Genomic DNA, 20380 nt, shown 5'->3' with positions numbered 1-20380 from the left:
AGTTACAGTCTTTTACAATCCACCAATCACGAGGAAGTGTGATGTAAACAAGGAAGTCGTTGAAAAATTAAAGGAGAGTAGAGAGAAGAGTGGGGAGTGATCACACGGAGCTGGTCAAAAAAAAACATATTTATCACCACTGCTTGTCATTATAGTTTGTGTATTCTATTTATTTCCATTTAAGACAACTGTATAAGCCTTTTTTGACTCAGGACTTCCGCGTAGCTCTCTGTGGTCGACATCGTTTCAATAACATGTAACTTAACGCTTTACCTAGCTAGGGGTGTATTCATTAGTCGTACTCCGTTGCAAAACGTTTTGTCTGTTACAAACGTTGGCAACGGAAACCGTTTATCGTTTACTCAAGGAACCAAACCAGCGTGACTTTTATAATGAGTTGAATTGAGAAATAACTGCTCAACATTGTTCAAATTATGTGTTTTTGGTCCCACCAGTGTGTCCAAAACACAATTTTTTGATGGTTATAGCAAGGCAGGTACATTTCCAAAGTTTTTCATGAGCCAGTTCAAATCCTGGGTCTGACTTGGGAACAATAGTTGGAATGTGAGTTGGCACCCGCAGTATCGACATCCTATATCCCAGCTGCTCCATGGGCCCCACGCCCTCTGCTCTGACCTCTCCACTCCAAACTGTGTATGTATGTGTGTCTTTTGAAGGGGTTGGGATAAAGCGGAAGTTGAATTTCCGTTCAATTAGACAATAAAGTAATCTTCTTCTCTGCCTGTTTGCTGTTTGTATTGATCATTGATATTTTGTAGTACTGGGACTGTCTTTGTAAATACATATGTTTTAAGAACACTTATTGTAAACTGATTTGGTAATTTCTCTTCTCCGCCACAGAGTCATTGTAGATCTCCTGTTCCATGCTTCATAAAGCCTAAGCCTACAGAATGGAGGAAAGACACAAAAGGATTCTCCAACGCAATAGGGTCAATCTCGTGAGAGACCTGAACCCGTCACATATGTATCATGGACTTCTGTCAAAAGGAATCTTTACTCAAGACATGATTGACGAGATAAAGGTAGTGTGTGATGATATACTTCTTGACTATTATTGTCTGTTTTGAAAGAATCCCGATTCATGATAAACATCATCATGATTAGGCTATTCTCATCCCATGTTGGTGTGAGACTATGAACAGGTTACCTGAATTATTACCATGCATCATATGCCACTGTTTCAGTTCTCAAAAGCACATACCTTGTTCCTCTATTTCAGAGCTCAGGGATCAGACAAGATCAGGCCAGGCAGTTGGTTCGAGACCTGGAGTCCCGCGGGAGTCTGGCGTTCCCAGCTTTAATAGAGTGTCTTCATGAGACAGGGCAGCATAGTTTAGCAGAGCTCCTACTGGATGGAGAACCACAGAACCAGCCTCTACCTCAGCCTGTCCATGTCCGGCCAGTCGTTAGGCCTTTACCAGTTTGTGAGTAGGCATGTGTAGTCATTCATTACAATATAGGCCAATCCTGCTGAAATTCTCATATTTGCTCTGGACTGCTCTATTTTGACAGACTCACCTATGGACACTGTCAAGCCTGTTCAAGTGGTAACCCCTGTCTATCCAACTCAATTAGTGAAGCCTATGCCCACCACACCCATTCCATGTACAGTGGCAAGAAAAAGTATGTGAACCCTTTAGAAATACCCGGATATCTGCATAAATTGGTCATAAAATTTGATCTGATCTTCATCTAGGTCACAACAATAGACAAGCACAGTCTGCTTAAACTAATAACACACAAACAATTATACGTTTTCATGTCTTTATTGAACACACCGTGTAAACATTCACAGTGCAGGGTGGGAAAAGTATGTGAACCCTTGAATTTAATAACTGGTTGACCCTCCTTTGGCAGCAATAACCTCAACCAAACGTTTTCTGTAGTTGCGGGTCAGACGTGCACAATGGTCAGGAGGAATTTTGGACCATTCCTCTTTACAAAACTGTTTCAGTTCAGCAATATTCTTGGGATGTCTGGTGTGAACTGCTCTCTTGAGGTCATCCCACAGCATCTCAATCGGGTTGAGGTCAGGACTCTGACTGGGCCACTCCAGAAGGCGTATTTTCTTCTGTTGAAGCCATTCTGTTGTTGATTTACTTCTGTGTTTTGGGTTGTTGTCCTGTTTCATCACTCAACTTCTGTTGAGCTTCAATTGGCGGATAGATAGCCTAACATTCTCCTGCAAAATGTCTTGATAAACTTGGGAATTCAATTTTCCGTCGATGATAGCAAGTTGTCCAGGCCCTGAGGCAGCAAAGCAGCCCCAAACCATGATGCTCCCTCCACCATACTTTTCAGGTGGGATGATGTTTTGATGTTGTTGTGCTGTGCCTTTTTTTCTCCACACATAGTATTGTGTGTTCCTTCCTTCCAAACAACTCAACTGTAGTTTCATCTGTCCACAGAATATTTTGCCAGTAGCGCTGTGGAACATCCAGGTGCACTTTTGCAAACTTCAGATGTGCAGCAATGTTTTTTATGGACAGCAGTGGCTTCTTCCGTGGAGTCCTCCCATGAACACCATTCTTGTTTAGTGTTTTACGTATCGAAGACTCATCAACAGAGATGTTAGCATGTTCCAGAGATTTCTGTAAGTCTTTAGCTGACACTCTAGGATTCTTCTTAACCTGAATGAGCATTCTGCGCTGTGCTCTTGCAGTCATCTTTGTTGGACGGCCACTCCTAGGGAGAGTAGCAACAGTGCTGAACTTTCTCCATTTATAGACAATTTGTCTTTCCGTGGACTGATGCACATCAAGGCTTTTAGAGATACTTTTGTAACCCTTCCCAACTTTATGCAAGTCAACCATTCTTAATCTTAGGTCTACTGAGATCTCTTTTGTTCGAGGCATGGTGCACATCAGGCTTGTAAATAGCAAACTCAAATTTTGTGGGTGTTTTTTATAGGGCAAGGCAGCTCTAACAAACATCTCCAATCTCGTCTCATTGATTGGATTACAGGTTAGCTGACTCCTGACACCAATTAGCTTTTGGAGAAGTCATTAGCCTAGGCGTTCACATACTTTTTTCAACGTACACTGTGAATGTTTAAATGATGTATTCAATATAGACAAGAAAAATACAATAATCTGTGTGTTATTAGTTTAAGCATAACTATGTTTGTCTATTGTTGTGATTTAGATGAAGATCAGATCAAATTTGATGACCAATTTATGCAGAAATCCAAGTAATTCCAAAGGGTTCACATACTTTTTCTTGCCACTGTAAGTGTTCACATCAATTTTCTGTAAGGAATTTAAGTCTGCATATTCAAGTATAAATGTGGTGATGTTTATTCCATGTTTATTCCATGCTTATTACAGCCCCTGAAAGGGAGTTTGGAAATCCCAGGGCAACAGGAAGAGTTAGACGTGACAGTATTCAGGTAAGTTATCTTGCCTTTTGGTTCTATTTACTGTAGGCTAAATGAAGCATCAGTTCCCTATTGTGGTTTTTGACAGTACTCTCTAAAGGAATTGTTGTATCTCAGTTAACTTATAATATAACACATAATATGCTAGAAACAGGGCGTTCGGAAAGTATTCAGACCCATTCCCTTTTCCCAATTTTTTTTATGTTACAGCCTTATTTAAAATGGATTAAACAAACAATTGTCCTCATCAATCTACACACAATACCCCATAATAACAAAGCGAAAACAGGTTTTAGAAATTTTGGCAAATTTATTAAAAATTAAAACAGAAATACCTTATTTATGTAAGTATTCAGACCCTTTGCTATGAGACTCGAAATTGAGCTCAGGTGCATCCTGTTTCCATTGATCATCCTTGAGATGTTTCTACAACTTGATTGGAGTCCACATGTGGTAAATTCAATTGATTGGACATGATTTGGAAAGGCACACACCTGTCTATGTAAGGTCCCACAGTTGACAGTGCATGTCAGAGCAAAAACCAAGCCATGAGGTTGAAGGAATTGTCCGTAGAGCTCCGAGACAGGATTGTGTCTAGGCACAGATCTGGGAAAGGATACCAAAAAATGTCTGCAGCATTGAAGGTCCCCAAGAACACAGTGGCCTCCATCATTCTTAAATGGAAGAAATTTGGAACCACCAAGACTCTTCCTTGAGCAGGCCGCCTGACCAAACTGAGCAATCGGAGGAGTCACTCTGACAGAGCTCCAGAGTTCCTCTGTGGGGATGGGAGAACCTTCCAGAAGGACAACCGTCTCTGCAGCACTCCACCAATCAGGCCTTTATGGTGGAATGGCCAGACGGAAGCCACTCCTCAGTAAAAGGCACATGACAGCCCGCTTGGAGTTTGCCAAAAGGCACCTAAAGGACTCTCAGACCATGAGAAACAAGATTATCAAGGTCTGATGAAAGCAAGATTGAACTCTTTGGCCTGAATGCCAAGCGTCACATCTGGAGGAAACCAGGCACCGCTCATCACCTGGCTAATACCATCCCTACAGTGAAGCATGTTGACTGCAGCATCATGCTGTGGGGATGTTTATCAGCGGCAGGGACTGGGAGACTAGTCAGGATCAAGGGAAAGATGAACGGCGCAAAGTACAAAGAGATCCATGATGAAAACCTGCTCCAAAGTGCTCAGGACCTCAGACTGGGGCGAAGGTTCACCTTCCAACGGGACAACAACCCTAAGCACACAGCCAAGACAACGCAGGATTAGCTTCGGGACAAGTCTCGGAATGTCCTTGAGTGGCCCAGCCAGTACCTGGACTTGAACCCGATCGAACATCTCTGGAGAGACATGAAAATAGCTGTGTAGCGACGCACCCCATCCAACCTGACAGAGCTTGAGAGGATCTGCTGAGAAGAATGGGAGAAACTCACCAAATACAGGTGGGCCAAGCTTGTAGCGCCATACCCAAGAAGACTCGAGGCTGTAATTACTGCCAAAGGTACTTCAACAAAGTACTGATTAAAGTGTCTGAATACTTATTTAAATGTGATATTTCCACATACTCTGTATCTTGCCTAGTCAAGATTGTAACAAGTCTAAATTTGAGTCCAACCAGTTCCCTAATTTGATTGTTTGGATATACTGTGGAATCATTGCATGCTTTACTTTCATATTCTCTCAGAGTTATAAGATGGATGCCAACCCCTGTGGACACTGCCTGATCATAAACAATGTCGATTTTGAGCCTAAGTCGGAGCTGAGTAAGCGCACAGGGTCCAACATAGACTGTGAAAAACTGGAAAGAAGATTCAAATCTCTGAACTTTATTGTTCTTGTCAAAAGAAACCTGAAACAAAAGGTGAGGATGTCCCCAGCTACCTTCCTGTTTAGCCTACTAGTTTAGTTTATAAATATTCATGTTTAACTGGCCAAGTGATCCAATGCTTACATTAATCACTATATTTCAGCAAATAAAGCAGGAGCTTTCGGCTTTGTCCAAGAAGGATCATTCACAGTATGACTGCTGTGTGGTGATCATGTTATCACATGGGACGGAGGTAAGACTCTTTCTATCCTTTTACAAATGCATAGAAAGTGTAAGCATTTTTGTCTTTCAGGAGATTAATAATGTTATTCCATTTCATTGAATATTTTCAGGTGTGTAACAATCGCTTCCCCGGTGCAGTGCATGGAGTGGATGGGCCCAATGTCCCAGTTCAGCACATTACAAACTACCTGAACGGTCAGAACTGTCTTTCCCTACAGGGCAAGCCAAAGATCTTCTTCATCCAGGCCTGTGGGGGAGGTAAGGCAACTTCACTAGCTGTAATAGTTGCTCATGCTTAATTATTAATTACTGCTGCTTATGCAGCATGTAACAACAATGTTATGAAGGTGTTAAAATAATAGTCTGTACACTGGGTTACATCTCCGACAGTGGAGGAAGTATTTGGGGGCTAGTGGAACTAGTCTCGCTCTGTAGTCATCACACAGGATTCTTGTTTGAGAAACCCAGAACAGCTGGAGTCATTTGTTATAACTTGTATAATGTTCTGTACATTGTGGTCTGGCAGGTGAGAGAGACACAGGCTTTGAGGTGTCTCCTGACGAGGCGAGGCCTTGTATTGGAGGAACAGGTGACCAGACAGACGCAATGCCCATGTCCTCCAGCAGTGACTCTCTGAGCACTCAGTCTGATGAGCCAGATGCAAAGGCCACACTACCCACACCCAGCGACATACTGGTGTCCTACTCCACCTTCCCAGGTGTGTGTGTGTGTGTGTGTGTGTGGGGGGGGGGGGGGGGGGGGGGTGTATTTCTGTCAAATACAGTAAATCTTTGTGGTTATCAATCCCAGAAAGTGTTGTTAGTTTGTCTGTCGCTCTGATGGCTGTTTGTCGGTGTGACTTGTACAGGTTACGTCTCCTGGAGAGATACCCAGGCTGGCTCCTGGTATGTAGAGACACTGGATAACATCTTAGAAGAGAATGCTACCACCGATGACCTGGTCACCATGTTAATGATGGTGAGTTTGTTGTCTTTTTAAAATACTGCTGTATTTACTTTTAATTATACTAAAGTATATCCTCTAATGAAGCTTTCCATGTTGTTTGTGTTCAGGTAAACCATGCAGTTTCAGAAAACACGGCCAACGGCCTCTACAAACAGATGCCTGGTTCCTTTAACTTTCTACGCAAACTTCTCTACTTCCAAGCCCTGCCCTGCCAGAGACCAATCCTATCATGACAGCACAGAGTTTCACTCTCAGGAAATTGTCTCTTTGTGTGCCCTTTTAAAACAATTAGAATTTTCTCTATCAATGTTTATTTGGATATGTGATCAAAGAGTACCAAGATTGTAATTTTGTTGACATTTTTCTAATGTTCTTTCTTTTCTTGTTTTTACACTCAGCATTTTTGAGAATGCAAAATCATTGTGAAAATCTAAAAAATTGCAGCGGGAAAAAACAATGGTTTACCTTGAGAAGCTCTCTGCGAAATATGAATCAGGACGGTTGATGACCTTACTATTAACCAGAAAATAAATTGTATATAATATGTCATTTCCATGTTGAGTGAATTAGTTTCAGGTGAATATTTAGTGAAGTGCTGTGCTGTACTTTAGGGTAATGATGTGATGTCCTAAATTAATTGTTTAATTGTGTTCTGGTCATATTTCTACACAGTTTTTAAAATTATTTTTATTTTATTTTAAGGTTTAAAGGTTACCGTTGCAATGTTTCTTTGGTATGGTGGGGTGCCTGTGAGTCATTGTGGCTTTCAAATAAAGTAAGCAGGATTCAGGAGTTTGATAATTATAAAGTAAATTGATATGTTTCGACATGCAAAGGGAAATTCCTGAAAGAGATACTAAATTCTAAAATCCACGTCTGGGTCCCTCAATTCCCCCTTCCAAGGGTTGGAATCCATTTATATAAGAAGTGTTTCATATTTTTGGGCTGATCCTTTTGATGTATATCATAGATGTCTGACCACAGCTGTGCTCTGCAGTACAATTCCAATTGACTTGGTCCACAAGCAAGCCAGCTCCAGGGACAACTTGAAGACCAATCTGTAATGGTGAATGATTTTTATTTATATTCCAAATCACAGCATTGTGGTTTCTGAGGCCTGCAACACAAATAATCCTTTGCCATTCTTGAATCCAAGAGAAGCAGAGGAGCCAGCTCTAAACAGAACAGATCACAATTTACAGATGTACAATGCTGTCATCAAGACAAAGCGTGGCTACTTTGAAGAATAAATATATTTGGATTTGTTAACACTTTTTGGGTTACTATATGATTCCATATGTGTTATTTCATAGTTTTGATGTCTTCACTATTATTCTACAATGTGGAAAATAGTAAAACAATAAAGAAAAGCTCTTGAATGAGTAGGTGTGTCCAAACTTTTGACTGGTACTGTATGTTTGTGTTAATGTCATGGGATGTACAATGCAACTTACTACAGATTTGGCATCTGGATTAAATAAAACTTTTGTTCCACATTACAGTGGTTAATGCATATGCATTACATGCAGGTAAAGTGTAATTATACTGTAGTTATACAGTACTACGCTTCACCATACATGCCTATCTAACTACCCTGTTTAAGGCCATTTAATACACATGAAAATACACATCTCGTTGTGTTGTTGCAGCCTAGCTTTTGAGAAGGAGTGGAAACATAGTGGAATGAGCTGCAGCTGAAATGCCAGGGTTAAACTCTTAATTATCCTTCTGCTTCTTAGAGCTTGGAGAGACTGTGGTTGTCCCATGGTTATTTGACATATAACCTTCCCACAACGTTCTGGGATGGTGCAGGATAGTTGCTTGGCTTTGGAACATTCTCAGCCCATTAAGGAACTTTTTGGGGGGGAGGTTTCATTACTTTAACAGAATGTTTCCTAAAAGTTCAAACATGGTTACATTTAGTTTAATTTTAGGTAATGTTCTAGGCAAGTTCTCCAACTTGTTTGACATTGGGAATTTTCTCAAATAGTTCAGAGAATGTTAAAAAACAACGTTCTCCTGTGGGAATTTCAATACTTCAGCATAACGTTTACACAATGTTCTATTTAAAGTAGGTCTAATGTTCTTAAATTCAAATCAAAGTTTATTTGTCACTTGCTCCAAATACAACAGGTGTAGTAGACCTTACAGTGAAATGCTTACTTACAGGCTCTAACCAATAGTGCAAAAAAGGTATTAGGTGAACAATAGGTAAGTAAAGAAATAAAACAACAGTAAAAAGACAGGCTATATACCGTAGCGAGGCTACATACAGACACCGGTTAGTCAGGCTGATTGAGGTAGTATGTATATGTAGATATGGTTGTTCAGAGAACCTTACGAAACAACGTTCCTCTGTGGGAATTTCAGTATTTCAGCATAATGTTTTCTGCAGGTTTCTTCATGGTTCTATTTAAAGTAATGTTCTCAGAAAACTTTCCATAAAAACCACAAGAAAACATTAGTAAAGTTCAAAGACTTTCAAAGAATGTTATTGAAAAACATATACACTGAGTGTACAAAACTTTAAGAACCCCTTCCTAATACTGAGTTTCCCCCCTATTTTGTCTTGTCCATTCACCCTCTGAATGGCACACACACACAATCCATGTCTCAATTGTCTCCAGGCTTAAAAATCCTTCTTTAACCTGTCTCCTTCCCTTCATCTACACTGACTGATGTGGATTTAACAAGTGACATCAGTAAGGGGTACCCATGGTGAGAGAAAGGCAGGTTGAGGTTGCCAAGATCTGAGTAGTGCAGAAGATGTTGTATGCTGAGGCAGTGAAGAGAGTAGGAGAGGAAGATGGGTCCAGGGTGAGGGATCCTTGTGAGTAGGCTGAGGCAGATAGAGAGTGATAAGAATAACGTACATCAGCAAGGTTGGTTTTTTGGCGTTCGTGGCCATGGTTGTCAACTGTATCGCAGGAATGGTACGTAAATCACAGAGGATAGATGTTGTGGTGGCAGCTGCAGAGAATTACTTGGGTGTGCGAGATTTTACTGCAGAAGAGTTACAAGATGTTGCTGTTTTTGTGTTTATCTGTTTGTTTACAATGTTTTGTGTTACAATTTTTAAGAAGAATGTATAGTTTTGTAACACATTTGAATTTGTATCCTTCTAAATATATGTATGTAACAAAGAAAAAGGAAAAAAAGAGTATCACCATAGTGTTCCTGTTGTTGTTGAATTGTTATTCCAGGCTTACACTAAATCATTAGAAAGGGTCTAGAAAAGTACATGCTTCATGATAGTTTTGCTTATTGATTTCATAAAGAATATAGGCCTAGGTGGCCTACAATGTACATTTACATTTTACATTTAAGTCATTTAGCAGACGCTCTTATCCAGAGCGACTTACAAATTGGAGAGCGACTTACAAATGTACAGCAAGTCTACATTGTTATGTACTGTTAAATCATAGTAATTCATCATCACAGACATGCAGTTGAGAAATGCACATCACAGATATTCAGTGGAGAAATGTCATCAAGCTTTCGATGGGCAACGAGAGCAACTAATTCGAGATCAACAACAGAGGGCGCCGATGCTCAGACTTCTCCAGCATCAAGGTAGGCCTAAACCACTGGGAGAAACATTATATTTAGGCCTTCAGGCTAAAGGTCAAAGAGTAATTTCCACATCGTGTAGTATCAACACAAAGCTCTTCCACTAAACCGCTTTTGGTTAGGATGGTGGTGAATGTGATGAATGACAAAAGCTCGCCAAATATCTTTGGCGGGCACGATACGCCTCGAAGTCAAGCGCTAAAAAGTCATAAATGTGCATCTGAGTGGGTTCTACATTTAAAAAATCGAATCAAATGTTACTTGTCACATGCTTCGTAAACAACAGTTGTAGTAGACTCACAGTGAATGTATATGTGTTGGTGCGTAATTTACGCGTAATTATTCATCTCTACATTAAATCCAATTTATGATCCATTTCAATGTTCATTTAACCATGTAGCCTAACACATTTTAAAGCAATGGGGTTGTTTTAAAACTGTAAAGCAAAAGATATGCTAGGTGGGTCGGCGTCTCCTCACGGAGGAATTACGCTGCCTATCAGCAGAACTCCCTGAATTCCATTCCGCCTTTTACTCAGGGCAGTGGCTCGTGTATCGCAATAGCATCGGACTTCCAAGTGACTTGCGTTGGCATTACAGGTCGAAGTTTCGGAGTGCAAGAGAAAGTGGGAGCGAAGTGATCTATCTCTTTCACGTGATTTAAAAAAAAATATATATTTTTTTCCGTTTCTATAGAAAACGCATTAAGGAATCATTTTTATGTTGATGAAGTCCCAACGAGTGTGGGACGTAGAAAATAATTGTCTTTTATAGAGAGTGTAAAGAGGTGCACCCAACCATTACTTCAGTGGCCAGACGTGAAGGACCTTGATTTTCCTTTCCCCAGCATTTGCAGCCTGTGCTAGGTTGGTGGAAAATGGGCACGCGGATCCACTCGGTCTCTGGACTTATCGTCTCGTTGATATTTACATGTCATCTGATAAATGTAAGTGATTTTTTACATACTTTTATTTTGAACTTTAATATAAGTCTCATGAACAAGATTTTGTAGATCCTCTGGTCTAGTTTTCACACTGCTCCACGCACAACCGAAAATTATTTCCTAAAGAAAATGAACTTACTACTAGACTACTTTTCCAAACTTTATTACAGTGTAGTGCTATTTGTTTCCTGAGTGTTGCGGGTCAAGTGTCCAATATATAGCATAGTTGAATATATATGATTCACCACACGCTAATTATACGTTTCATAAATATGTTCTAAAAAATGATGTGACAAACTAGAATATCGAGTGGAATAGAGCTGATCTAATTCTGTCCATAGAAACAGTCTATTCATAGTCAAGTCTCTCTTCTGTCTACATGCAAATACCTTTCTCAATCTTCTGTCTGAACCACACTCATTTCACATGAAACGCTTCAGGAAAACTGGCAGCATTTGACCATTATTCCATTATTTGCGAAATTATGCAAAGGCTACATAAAACAATGATTGAATGGATGTGAAAGGAAACTGGTCAGAATCTAGAATTGGTTGCTTATTAGTTACTGTGCATTAAAACCAACTGATTGGTAGGCTAGATTGTAACCGCTTTTTTCTAGGGGGAAATACAGGTGTCTATAACAGGTATCAGTAAACTTGTGTCAATATACTTTGATAATGCCACTTGTTCTTGTATGAATATTCATCAGCATACTTTTTTAACTTGATTCAGTTCTTGTGCTAGTGGGATACTGTTTTCAATTCATTCAAAATGTTCTATGAATATCTCTTCAGATAGAGCTTCACATTGGATTATAAGAATAATGTATGAAATGTATAGTGTAGCCTGGCCCTGTGCTCAAATGATGTGAATTGTAGGAGACAATAACCTCAAGCTTTAAGACAAAACTGCAAAACAAGGCTACCCGGACTACCTGCATTGACACTTTTTTGAACTATCTCTTGCACTGACTCTATGCCCAAACACAGCCCACTGGACACACCATGTAATTTCAATGTGAAAATTTGGGTAATATTTAGTTGACACATTGATCGATAAGATTTCAACCTATATTCACCCACTCAAAAAGACAGCCAGAAGTTTCTTGAATTCCCAATGTGTTATCACTATGTATTCAACCATCTAAAAGCACAACCAAATTCCAATGGGAATATGATGTCAGGCATTTTGTATTTATAGAACAATTTAATGTGTTATCACTGTGCTTCGTCTAATAGCACAACCAAATTACCTGGGTTGCAGTTGAGATTACATTAAAGTACAAAGTGCAGTGATCAATACTGTTCAAGATTATGCGCAAATAATTATATCAATTGTGAAGGTCTCCACAGACCTCTGACCTTTGCATGCTATTTTGAACATGGATGATTTATATCATTACATAAGAAGAAATGTAAATTTACTGTCTGTATTGCAAAATGGATATTGAATTGTGTTTGGTTGTCAACGCAACCAATTATCAACATTTGAAGGAGATGTATCTTTTGTCCCACTGACATAGTCTGGCTTTAATTCCAGGTTGCCTACAAGTTATTTATTGATATGTTGGATTGACGTCTCCATCTCAACCAAGAATCTAATTTGTAGACAAACCAGGAATTAAAGCCAGACTAAATCAGTGGCACAGATGGAGCTATCCAAGCATAATATACATCTCCTTCAAATGTTGATAATTGGTTGCGTTGACAACCAAACACAATTCAATGTTCAGTTTGTCTACAAATTAATAATTGATATGTTGGAGTCACGTCTCCATCTCAACAAAAAATGTAAGTTCAAGAATAGGACTAAATCTAATCTAATCAAACTTTAAATGCACTTTAAGCTTGATTTGATTTAGTCCTATTCTTTAACTTAGATTTAGTTGCGATGGAGACGTGATTCTGACATATTAATGATTAACTGGAATATTACATTTGAAATTAACCAAAGCTTGAAACCCTAAGCCTATATGTATTGTCTATTTTTAGTTGAACCCTGGGTTGAATTAAAACAATAGCTGTTGATGACTTTGCAAATGCTATATAGGCCTAAATAGTATAATTGATGATATATGACTTATACAGTATGGTTGCATTTAATTTGCTGTGTTAAACTTATCTCTCAATAATCATTCTCACGATAGCACATAGGTAGTAGTCAGTCACAATGATCAAAGCTAAGCAGGGCTTGGTTAAACTCCTGGTTGGGAGACCAAATGAATAGCTGTAGATAGATCAGCTCTCCAGTAGGAGGTGCTGCCCAGACAATTTTTTCTTCTGATAGTGGATATATGAAGATCATTGTTTCAAAGGTACAGGGTCAACATATTTTACATAAGGTTTGTCTATGTCGAAAATGACAGTTTGTTCAGTTTACTTGAGTGGCCTGTGCAGTCCCCAGACCTCAACCCATTGGAGCATCTTTGGGATGAATTGGAACGGGCTGTTCACAGCATGAATGTATAGCCGTCCAATCTGCAGCAACTGTGTGATGCCATCACATCAGCGTGGCCCAACATCCCTGTGGAACGTTTCTGACACCTTCTTGAATGACCCCCAACATTCTGTCTGTTCTAGAGGCAAAGGGGGGTTTGATGGGTGTACCTAATAAACTGAGTAAGTGAATATGGGGACATTTAGAAATTAGGATTTGTTATCTGTATGGTTATGATAAATTAGGCATTGTTGCGATCTTTTGGCATATAGATAAATGTGCTCATATTTATTTCCATTGCAGGCCTTGTGTTCTAAAAACAGTATGCTCAAAAGAGTTTGTGCCCAGTGGGTGGTCTCTACCCACACACTGACACATACTTACACTGACACTCCCAACACACACATACTCACACACACACACACACACACACTCCCAACACACACATACTCACACACACACACACACACACACACACACACACACACACACACACACACACACACACACACACACACACACACACAAGCACACTACATATGCCCACACACATGACATGCCCACAAATGCATACTGACGCCACACACACACACACTTTCACACTCACCACATTCGCTGCTGCTACTTCTCCACATACGCTGCTTCTACAGCTCAGTGTATTATCTATCCTGTTGCCTAGTCCCTTTACCTCTAACTATGTGTACATAGCTACCTCAATTACCTCGTACCCCTGCACATAGACTCAGTACTGCTTCTCCCTGTATATAGACATGTTATTTTTACTCGTTATTGTTATTCACTGTGTATTTATTCCTCCTGTCTCTATTTCTATTTGTATGTTATCTTTTTAATCTTTATCTTTAACTCTGCATTGTTGGAAAAGGACCCGTAAGTAAGCATTTCACTGTTAGTCTCTACACCAGTTGTTTACGATGTGACAAATAACATTTGATTTGATTTGAGGAGATGGCACTTTATCTCACACGATGAGAATAATTATAACCCTGAGATCATGTCTTGATTCTCATCTATTTACCATCAAATAGAAAAAGCTGCCGGGCACTTTTCTGTTTTTAATTTCATCAGAAGAATGAGCGTTCTCATGGAAGCCCTGTCCCAGATATACAGTCTAACACCCGTTTGAGATAGTCAATAAACCACAGTAAGCTGAAGGTAACAGAGACAAAACATGGACATGTTGATGAGGGGCCCACTGTCAATCCTGTGGCTTACATGATGATAATGGGAGTCTAAATGTTGTCATGTCCAATTGGCTGAAGTATGTGTTTTTTCTGTTGTGGTTGAATTTTCAAGCATGTCATGAATCGCTGTCAAATTTCGACTTATTTTTGGGTCTCCATTCAGCGATCATCTGATACATGTTGACTCGACTGCCTGTCTGTATTAGGAGTTGGCTTTACCAGTAACCTCGATGACGACCAAGGATGACAATAGCAACATAATTTAATTATCAGTAGCAGCATCTATTTCTTACGTTTTGAGTCTGCACTCTGACAGGCTTGACTCTATGTTTCAATTAAGCACATACTGCTGTTGCTGTGGGCTTAGTGCTCAATGGGATCTTTGGGATGTCCCTACCCACAAACCCTATCCTTAACCCCTACCCTAACCTTAACCATAACCTTAACCCTTACCTTAACCATTTTACATCTCAACTTCAATGGGGGTAAGGACTTCCCAAGGATCCCGGATAGAAAGGGCCGTTGTTATGGGGGGGCCCTTCACTCCTCTGGAATGTCAGGGTAAGTCGGATCAATCAACTCAAACAATCAACGTCAATAAAATGGCACATACCAGTTGACTAACTCAATCAACTGCTCTCATCCTGCTATTAACCACCAATACCTTGTATTGGGGATTATTTAAGCATAATAAGTAGAAATTCTTAAATTAAACAATGGAAAAATTGATTAAATAAAAAAAGTGTGAACTTGTATTGAAAAGGGGATGATGGGTGTAATAACAACAATATAACCTCATATTTTCCTGTTTTACTAGATTTCAGAAATGGGTATAGAAGTGCATTGCTTGATATTCCCTGTTATTTCAAGCCGGCATTTCCTATGTTTTATCGACCCTCCTGTTTTCTCATGACTTGAGAACGTCAATTTTTACGTCATACTTTGGCAAAGTAAGCAGCATCTGTCCAGGGTATTGTCAGAGCCATGGTTTTTGATCTGGCTCTGTGCCAGTCCTGACTGCCTGTCATTACGAGCAGTTTGGAGTTGAGGCCACTTGGTTTTCTGGTTGTCTGACATCAGAACCATGAGCACTGCTGACTATTTTGGCACTGCGAGCCCTCCCTCCCGGTATGGACTGCCACAGCCACAAGTGTCCCCTGACTTCATTGGGGGTGGCGTGAGCCACGCGGAGGAAGGGTGCCCTGGATTCCTGTGACCATAAACAGACTGTGTGCCCATTGTCATAAACCTTGGTCTTTTTTAATCCTGTGAAACTCAACCCATTTGTTCCCTTCTAAATGTTATGCAACATCTTGATATAGCTAGTGCTACAGTCCAGTCCAGGGTAGGCAAACTTGGTCAGGCCATGTGTGTGGTATATTAAGTAAGCAATGGAGTTTGATTCTGTGTGCTTCTGTTTTGTTACCCCAGATCTGTCTGTACACTTGTAAGTCGCTCTCCAACTTGTAAGTCGCTCTGGATAAGAGCGTCTGCTAAATGACTTAAATGTAAATGTAAATGTACACGTGTGGTGAGATTTAGAAGCTGAGAAGTCAGTTGATGCTTTATTAGGGATAGGCGTCCCGTCAACGTCACGATCGCAGATTTTAGAGAAACAACAAATGTCGGTACATATAAGTGTCTTATATCGGCTGAAAGCTTAAATTATTGTTAATATAACTGCATTGTCCAATTTACAGTAGCTATTACTGCAAAAAATGCCATGCTATTGTTTGAGGAGAGCTCCTAACAACAAAACACTTTTTTCACCGCGATAGGTTTGATAAATTCACCTCTGAAGGTGAAATGTGTACTTACATTCTGAAATCTTGCTCTGATTTATCATCCAAAGGGTCCCAGAGATAACACAAAGTGTCTTTTTGTTAGATAAAATCACTTTTCATATCCCAAAAAGGTCCATATAGCATGCACGATCGATTTTGTATTTCCACTCGTTCAATTTGCAAAGAAAGGAATCTGTGAAAATCTAACTCTAAACGTTGTTTCAACCAGTCAAATCACATTCATATGTATTCCTCAGAGATCCTAGAACGTAACCAGACTTCACTATATCATTAGGAGTGTAGTATATCCTATAGGACACCAAATTTGGTCAGAGAGCGACGCCTGAATGGCACGCCGATTACGCGGGCGGTCTTCACTTGATTGACTTTGTCAAATAAGCACCAATCGGGGTCAAACAAAGCTAGCTAGATAGCCAATGAGCTGGGCTTTACGGAAGTATACGGAATCTGTAGCAAAATGTTGCTGCTAACCTTGTGCGACAGCAAGCCTTTTCCTTTTGGACAAAAATTATAAGAATATGGAGAGTTATGATGTTCTGAAAACTGGGTGTTTTGCAAATGTTGAACTTATAATATGGCTACTAATACTGGAAAAGCTAAATCAAAGTCCAAGTATACAGATTTGACGATTTTCTTGCAGAAACATTTTATGTGAATCTAAATGTTGCCCAAATGTACCTGGGCGACTTCACACTAAATGTCATGTAGTTTGCTCATACTTCAGTTTATCCGTCTGAAACTTTGCACACACACTGCTGCCATCTTGTGGACACCATCAGAATTACAACCTGAGTGATAGACCTTTCTGTTGCATTTCAAAGATGGTGTTAGAAAAAAACAAGAAACAAACGGTTGTATTTTCTTCTACCAGATCTAATGTGTTATATTCTCCGACATTCAATTCACATGTCCATAAACTTCAAAGTGTTTCCTTTCAAATGGTACCAAGAATATGCATATCCTTGCTTCAGGGCCTGAGCTACAGGTAGTTAGATTTGGTTATGTCATTTTAGGCGAAAATTGAAAAAAAGGTGGCTATCCCTAAGAAGAATTATAGCTGTGATCCTTTAATCAAATCAAATCAAATTGTATTGGTCACATACACATATTTAGCAGATGTTATTGCAGGTGTAGCAAAATGCTTTATACGATGGTCTGTGCTTCCCACAATAAGTTGGGTGAATTTTGGCCCATTCCTCCTGACAGAGCTGGTGTAACTGAGTCAGGTTTCTAGGCCTCCTTGCTCGCACACACTTTTTCAGTTCTGCCCACAATTTTTCTATTGGATTGAGGTCAGGGCTTTGCGATGGCCACTCCAATACCTTGACTTTGTTGTCCTTAAGCCATTTTGCTTCACGGTGCTTCACGGTTGGGATGGTGTTCTTCGGCTTGCAAGCCTCTCCCTTTTTCCTCCAAACATAACGATGGTCATTATGGCCAAACAGTTCTATTTTTGTTTCATCAGACCAGAGGACATTTCTCCAAAAAGTACAATTTTTTTCCCCATGTGCAGTTGCAAACGGTAGTCTGGCTTTTTTTATGATGGTTTTGGAGCAGTGGCTTCTTCCTTGCTGAGCTGCCTTTCAGGTTATGTCGATATATATATTTTTGATTTGATTTGATTTGATATAGGACTCATTTTACTGTGGATATAGATACTTTTGTACCTGTTTCCTCCAGCATCTTCACAAGGTCCTTTGCTTTTGTTCTGGGATTGATTTGCACTTTTCGCACCAAAGTACATTCATCTCTAGGAGACAGAACGCGTCTCCTTCCTGAGCGGTATGACGGCTGCGTGGTCCCATGATGTTTATAAGTGCGTACTATTGTTTGTACAGATGAACGTGGTACCTTCAGGCGTTTGGAAATTGCTCCCAAGGATGAACCAGACTTGTGGAGGTCTACAATTTTTTTTGTGAGGTCTTTGATTTTCCCATGATGTCAAGCAGAGGCACTGAGTTTGAAGGTAGGCCTTGAAATACATACACAGGTACACCTCCAATTGACTCAAATTATGTCAATTAGCCTATCAGAAGCTTCTAAGGCCATGACATAATTTTCTGGAGTTTTCCAAGCGATTTAAAGGCACAGTCAATTTAGTGTATGTAAACTTCTGACCCACTGGAATTGTGATACAGAGAATTATAAGTGAAATAATCTGTCTGTAAACAATTGTTGGAAAAATTACTTGTGTCATGCACAAAGTAGATGTCCTAACCGACTTGCCAAAACTATAGTTTGTTTACAAGAAATTTGTGGAGTGGTTTGAAAAACTAGTTTTAATGACTCCAACCTAAGTGTATGTAAACTTCCGACTTCAACTGTAGACTTTATTTTATATTTAGTAGGAATAGCTAAGTCATTTTGAGTTTGAATATTGTTGCTAAAAAGCCACAGTAATCCTTGCAAAAAGTAGCTGTTTGATGTTTCACTGTAACATTTTGGAATGTTCATTCAAATCGTTCAACTGAAATTGTTACTCTGGCAACATGTTCGCTGCAAAGAGAAGCCTTGTTGAACTCGCACCTGTTCTCTATTGACTAGCTACCTGTTCTGACTAGCTACCTGTTTTCTCTTGACTAGCTACTTCAGTGAAGAGCCACACAATAAGGAACCCAGCCAGGGTCTCTGAAGCACAGCAGAGCAAACAGCATCCACACCACCACCGTTTAGAAAGTTGGGCCCCAAGAACTTCAGCTAATTGGGTGAAGACAAAGACTCCAGCCACCCAAGTCATAGACTGTTCTCTCTGCTACCGCATGGCAAGCAGTATCAATGCATCAAGTCTAGAACCAACAGGACCCTGAACAGTTTCTACCCCCAAGCCATAAGACTGCTAAATAGGTAGTTAAATAGTTAACCAAATATCTACCCGGACTATCTACTTTGACCCTTTTTGCACTCATTCTTTTGACTCATCACATAAAGTGCCTTCAGGAAGTATTCATACCCCTTGACTTATTCCACATTTTGTTGTGTTACAGCCTGAATTCAACATGTATTAAATTGATTTTGTTTCTTACCCATCTACATACAACACTCCATAATGACAAAGTAAAGACATGTTTTTAGAAATGTTTGCAAATTTATTGAAAATGAATTACAGAAGTATCTCATTTACATAAGATTTCATACCCCTGAGAAATACATTTTAGAATCACCTTTGGTAGTGATTACAGCTGTGAGTCTTTCTAGGTAAGTCTCTAACAGCTTTGCACACCTGGATTGTACAATATTTGCACATGGTTGTTTTTTAATTCTTAAAGCTCTGTCAAGTTGCTTGTTGATTTCTTTTTTTTCTTTCACCTTTATTTAACCCGGTAGGCCAATTGAGAACAAGTTCTCATTTACAACTGTGACCTGGCCAAGATAAAGCAAAACAGTGTGACAAAAACAACAACACATAAACTAACGTACAGTCAATAAAACAATAGAAAAATATATGTACAGTGTGTGCAAATGTAGAAGATTAGGGAGGTAAGGCAATAAATAGGCCATAGAGGCGAAATAATTATAATTTAGCATTAACACTGGAGTGATAGATGTGCAGATGATGATGTGCAAGTAGAGATACTGGGGTGCAAAAGAGCAACAAGATAAATAACAATATGGGGATGAGGTAGTTGGATGTGCTATTTACAGATTGGATGTGTACAGGTACAGTGATCAGTAAGCTGCTCTGACAGCTGATGCTTAAAGTTAGAGAGGGAGATATAAGACTTCAGCTTCAGTGATTTTTGCAATTCGTTCCAGTCATTGGCAGCAGAGAACTGGAAGGAAAGGCGGCCAAAGTAAGTGTTGGCTTTGGGGATGACCAGTGAAATATACCTGCTGGATACCTGTTGATCATTGCTAGACAGCCATTTTCAAGTCTTGCCATAGGTTTTCAAGCTAATTTAAGTCAGAACAGTAACTAGGCCACTCAGGAACATTCAATGTTGTCTTGGTAAGCAACTCCAGTGTATATTTGTTCCTTGTGTTTTAGGTTATTGTCCTCCTGAA

At 39.7% G+C, this 20380-nt stretch overlaps 2 protein-coding genes across 13 annotated transcripts in view; both read left to right on the top strand.

Annotated features, from left to right (window-relative positions):
• The first annotated feature begins 52 nt into the window (after positions 1-52).
• On the top strand, positions 53-7919 carry LOC139557614 (caspase-9-like). 2 transcript variants are annotated; one of them, XM_071372657.1, is made up of 10 exons: positions 53-658; positions 862-1043; positions 1241-1445; positions 3348-3409; positions 5092-5268; positions 5378-5467; positions 5568-5715; positions 5984-6175; positions 6326-6435; positions 6531-7919. In XM_071372657.1, the coding sequence occupies exons 2-10, from the start codon at positions 912-914 to the stop codon at positions 6654-6656; spliced, it is 1242 nt and encodes a 413-aa protein (XP_071228758.1). In that variant the 5' UTR covers positions 53-658; positions 862-911; the 3' UTR covers positions 6657-7919. The 2 variants fall into 2 exon arrangements, with proteins under 2 accessions (XP_071228758.1, XP_071228757.1); XM_071372656.1 differs by having other exon boundaries at positions 54-654.
• A 2611-nt stretch (positions 7920-10530) lies between these two features.
• The window catches only part of hspg2 (heparan sulfate proteoglycan 2), a 190736-nt gene continuing 180886 nt past the window's right edge, over positions 10531-20380 (top strand). For all 11 annotated transcript variants that reach the window (XM_071372650.1, XM_071372641.1, XM_071372648.1 and 8 more), the window contains exon 1: positions 10531-10938. In XM_071372650.1, the coding sequence (XP_071228751.1) occupies positions 10870-10938 (69 nt within the window). In that variant the 5' untranslated portion in view covers positions 10531-10869. The remainder of the gene's footprint in view (positions 10939-20380) is intronic.

This window comes from Salvelinus alpinus, chromosome 28 (assembly GCF_045679555.1).
Source record: "Salvelinus alpinus chromosome 28, SLU_Salpinus.1, whole genome shotgun sequence".
Classification (NCBI taxonomy): Eukaryota; Metazoa; Chordata; class Actinopteri; order Salmoniformes; family Salmonidae; genus Salvelinus; species Salvelinus alpinus.
The sequence above is the reverse complement of the archived record's forward strand: the minus strand, read 5'-3'. Positions and strand labels throughout refer to the sequence as shown.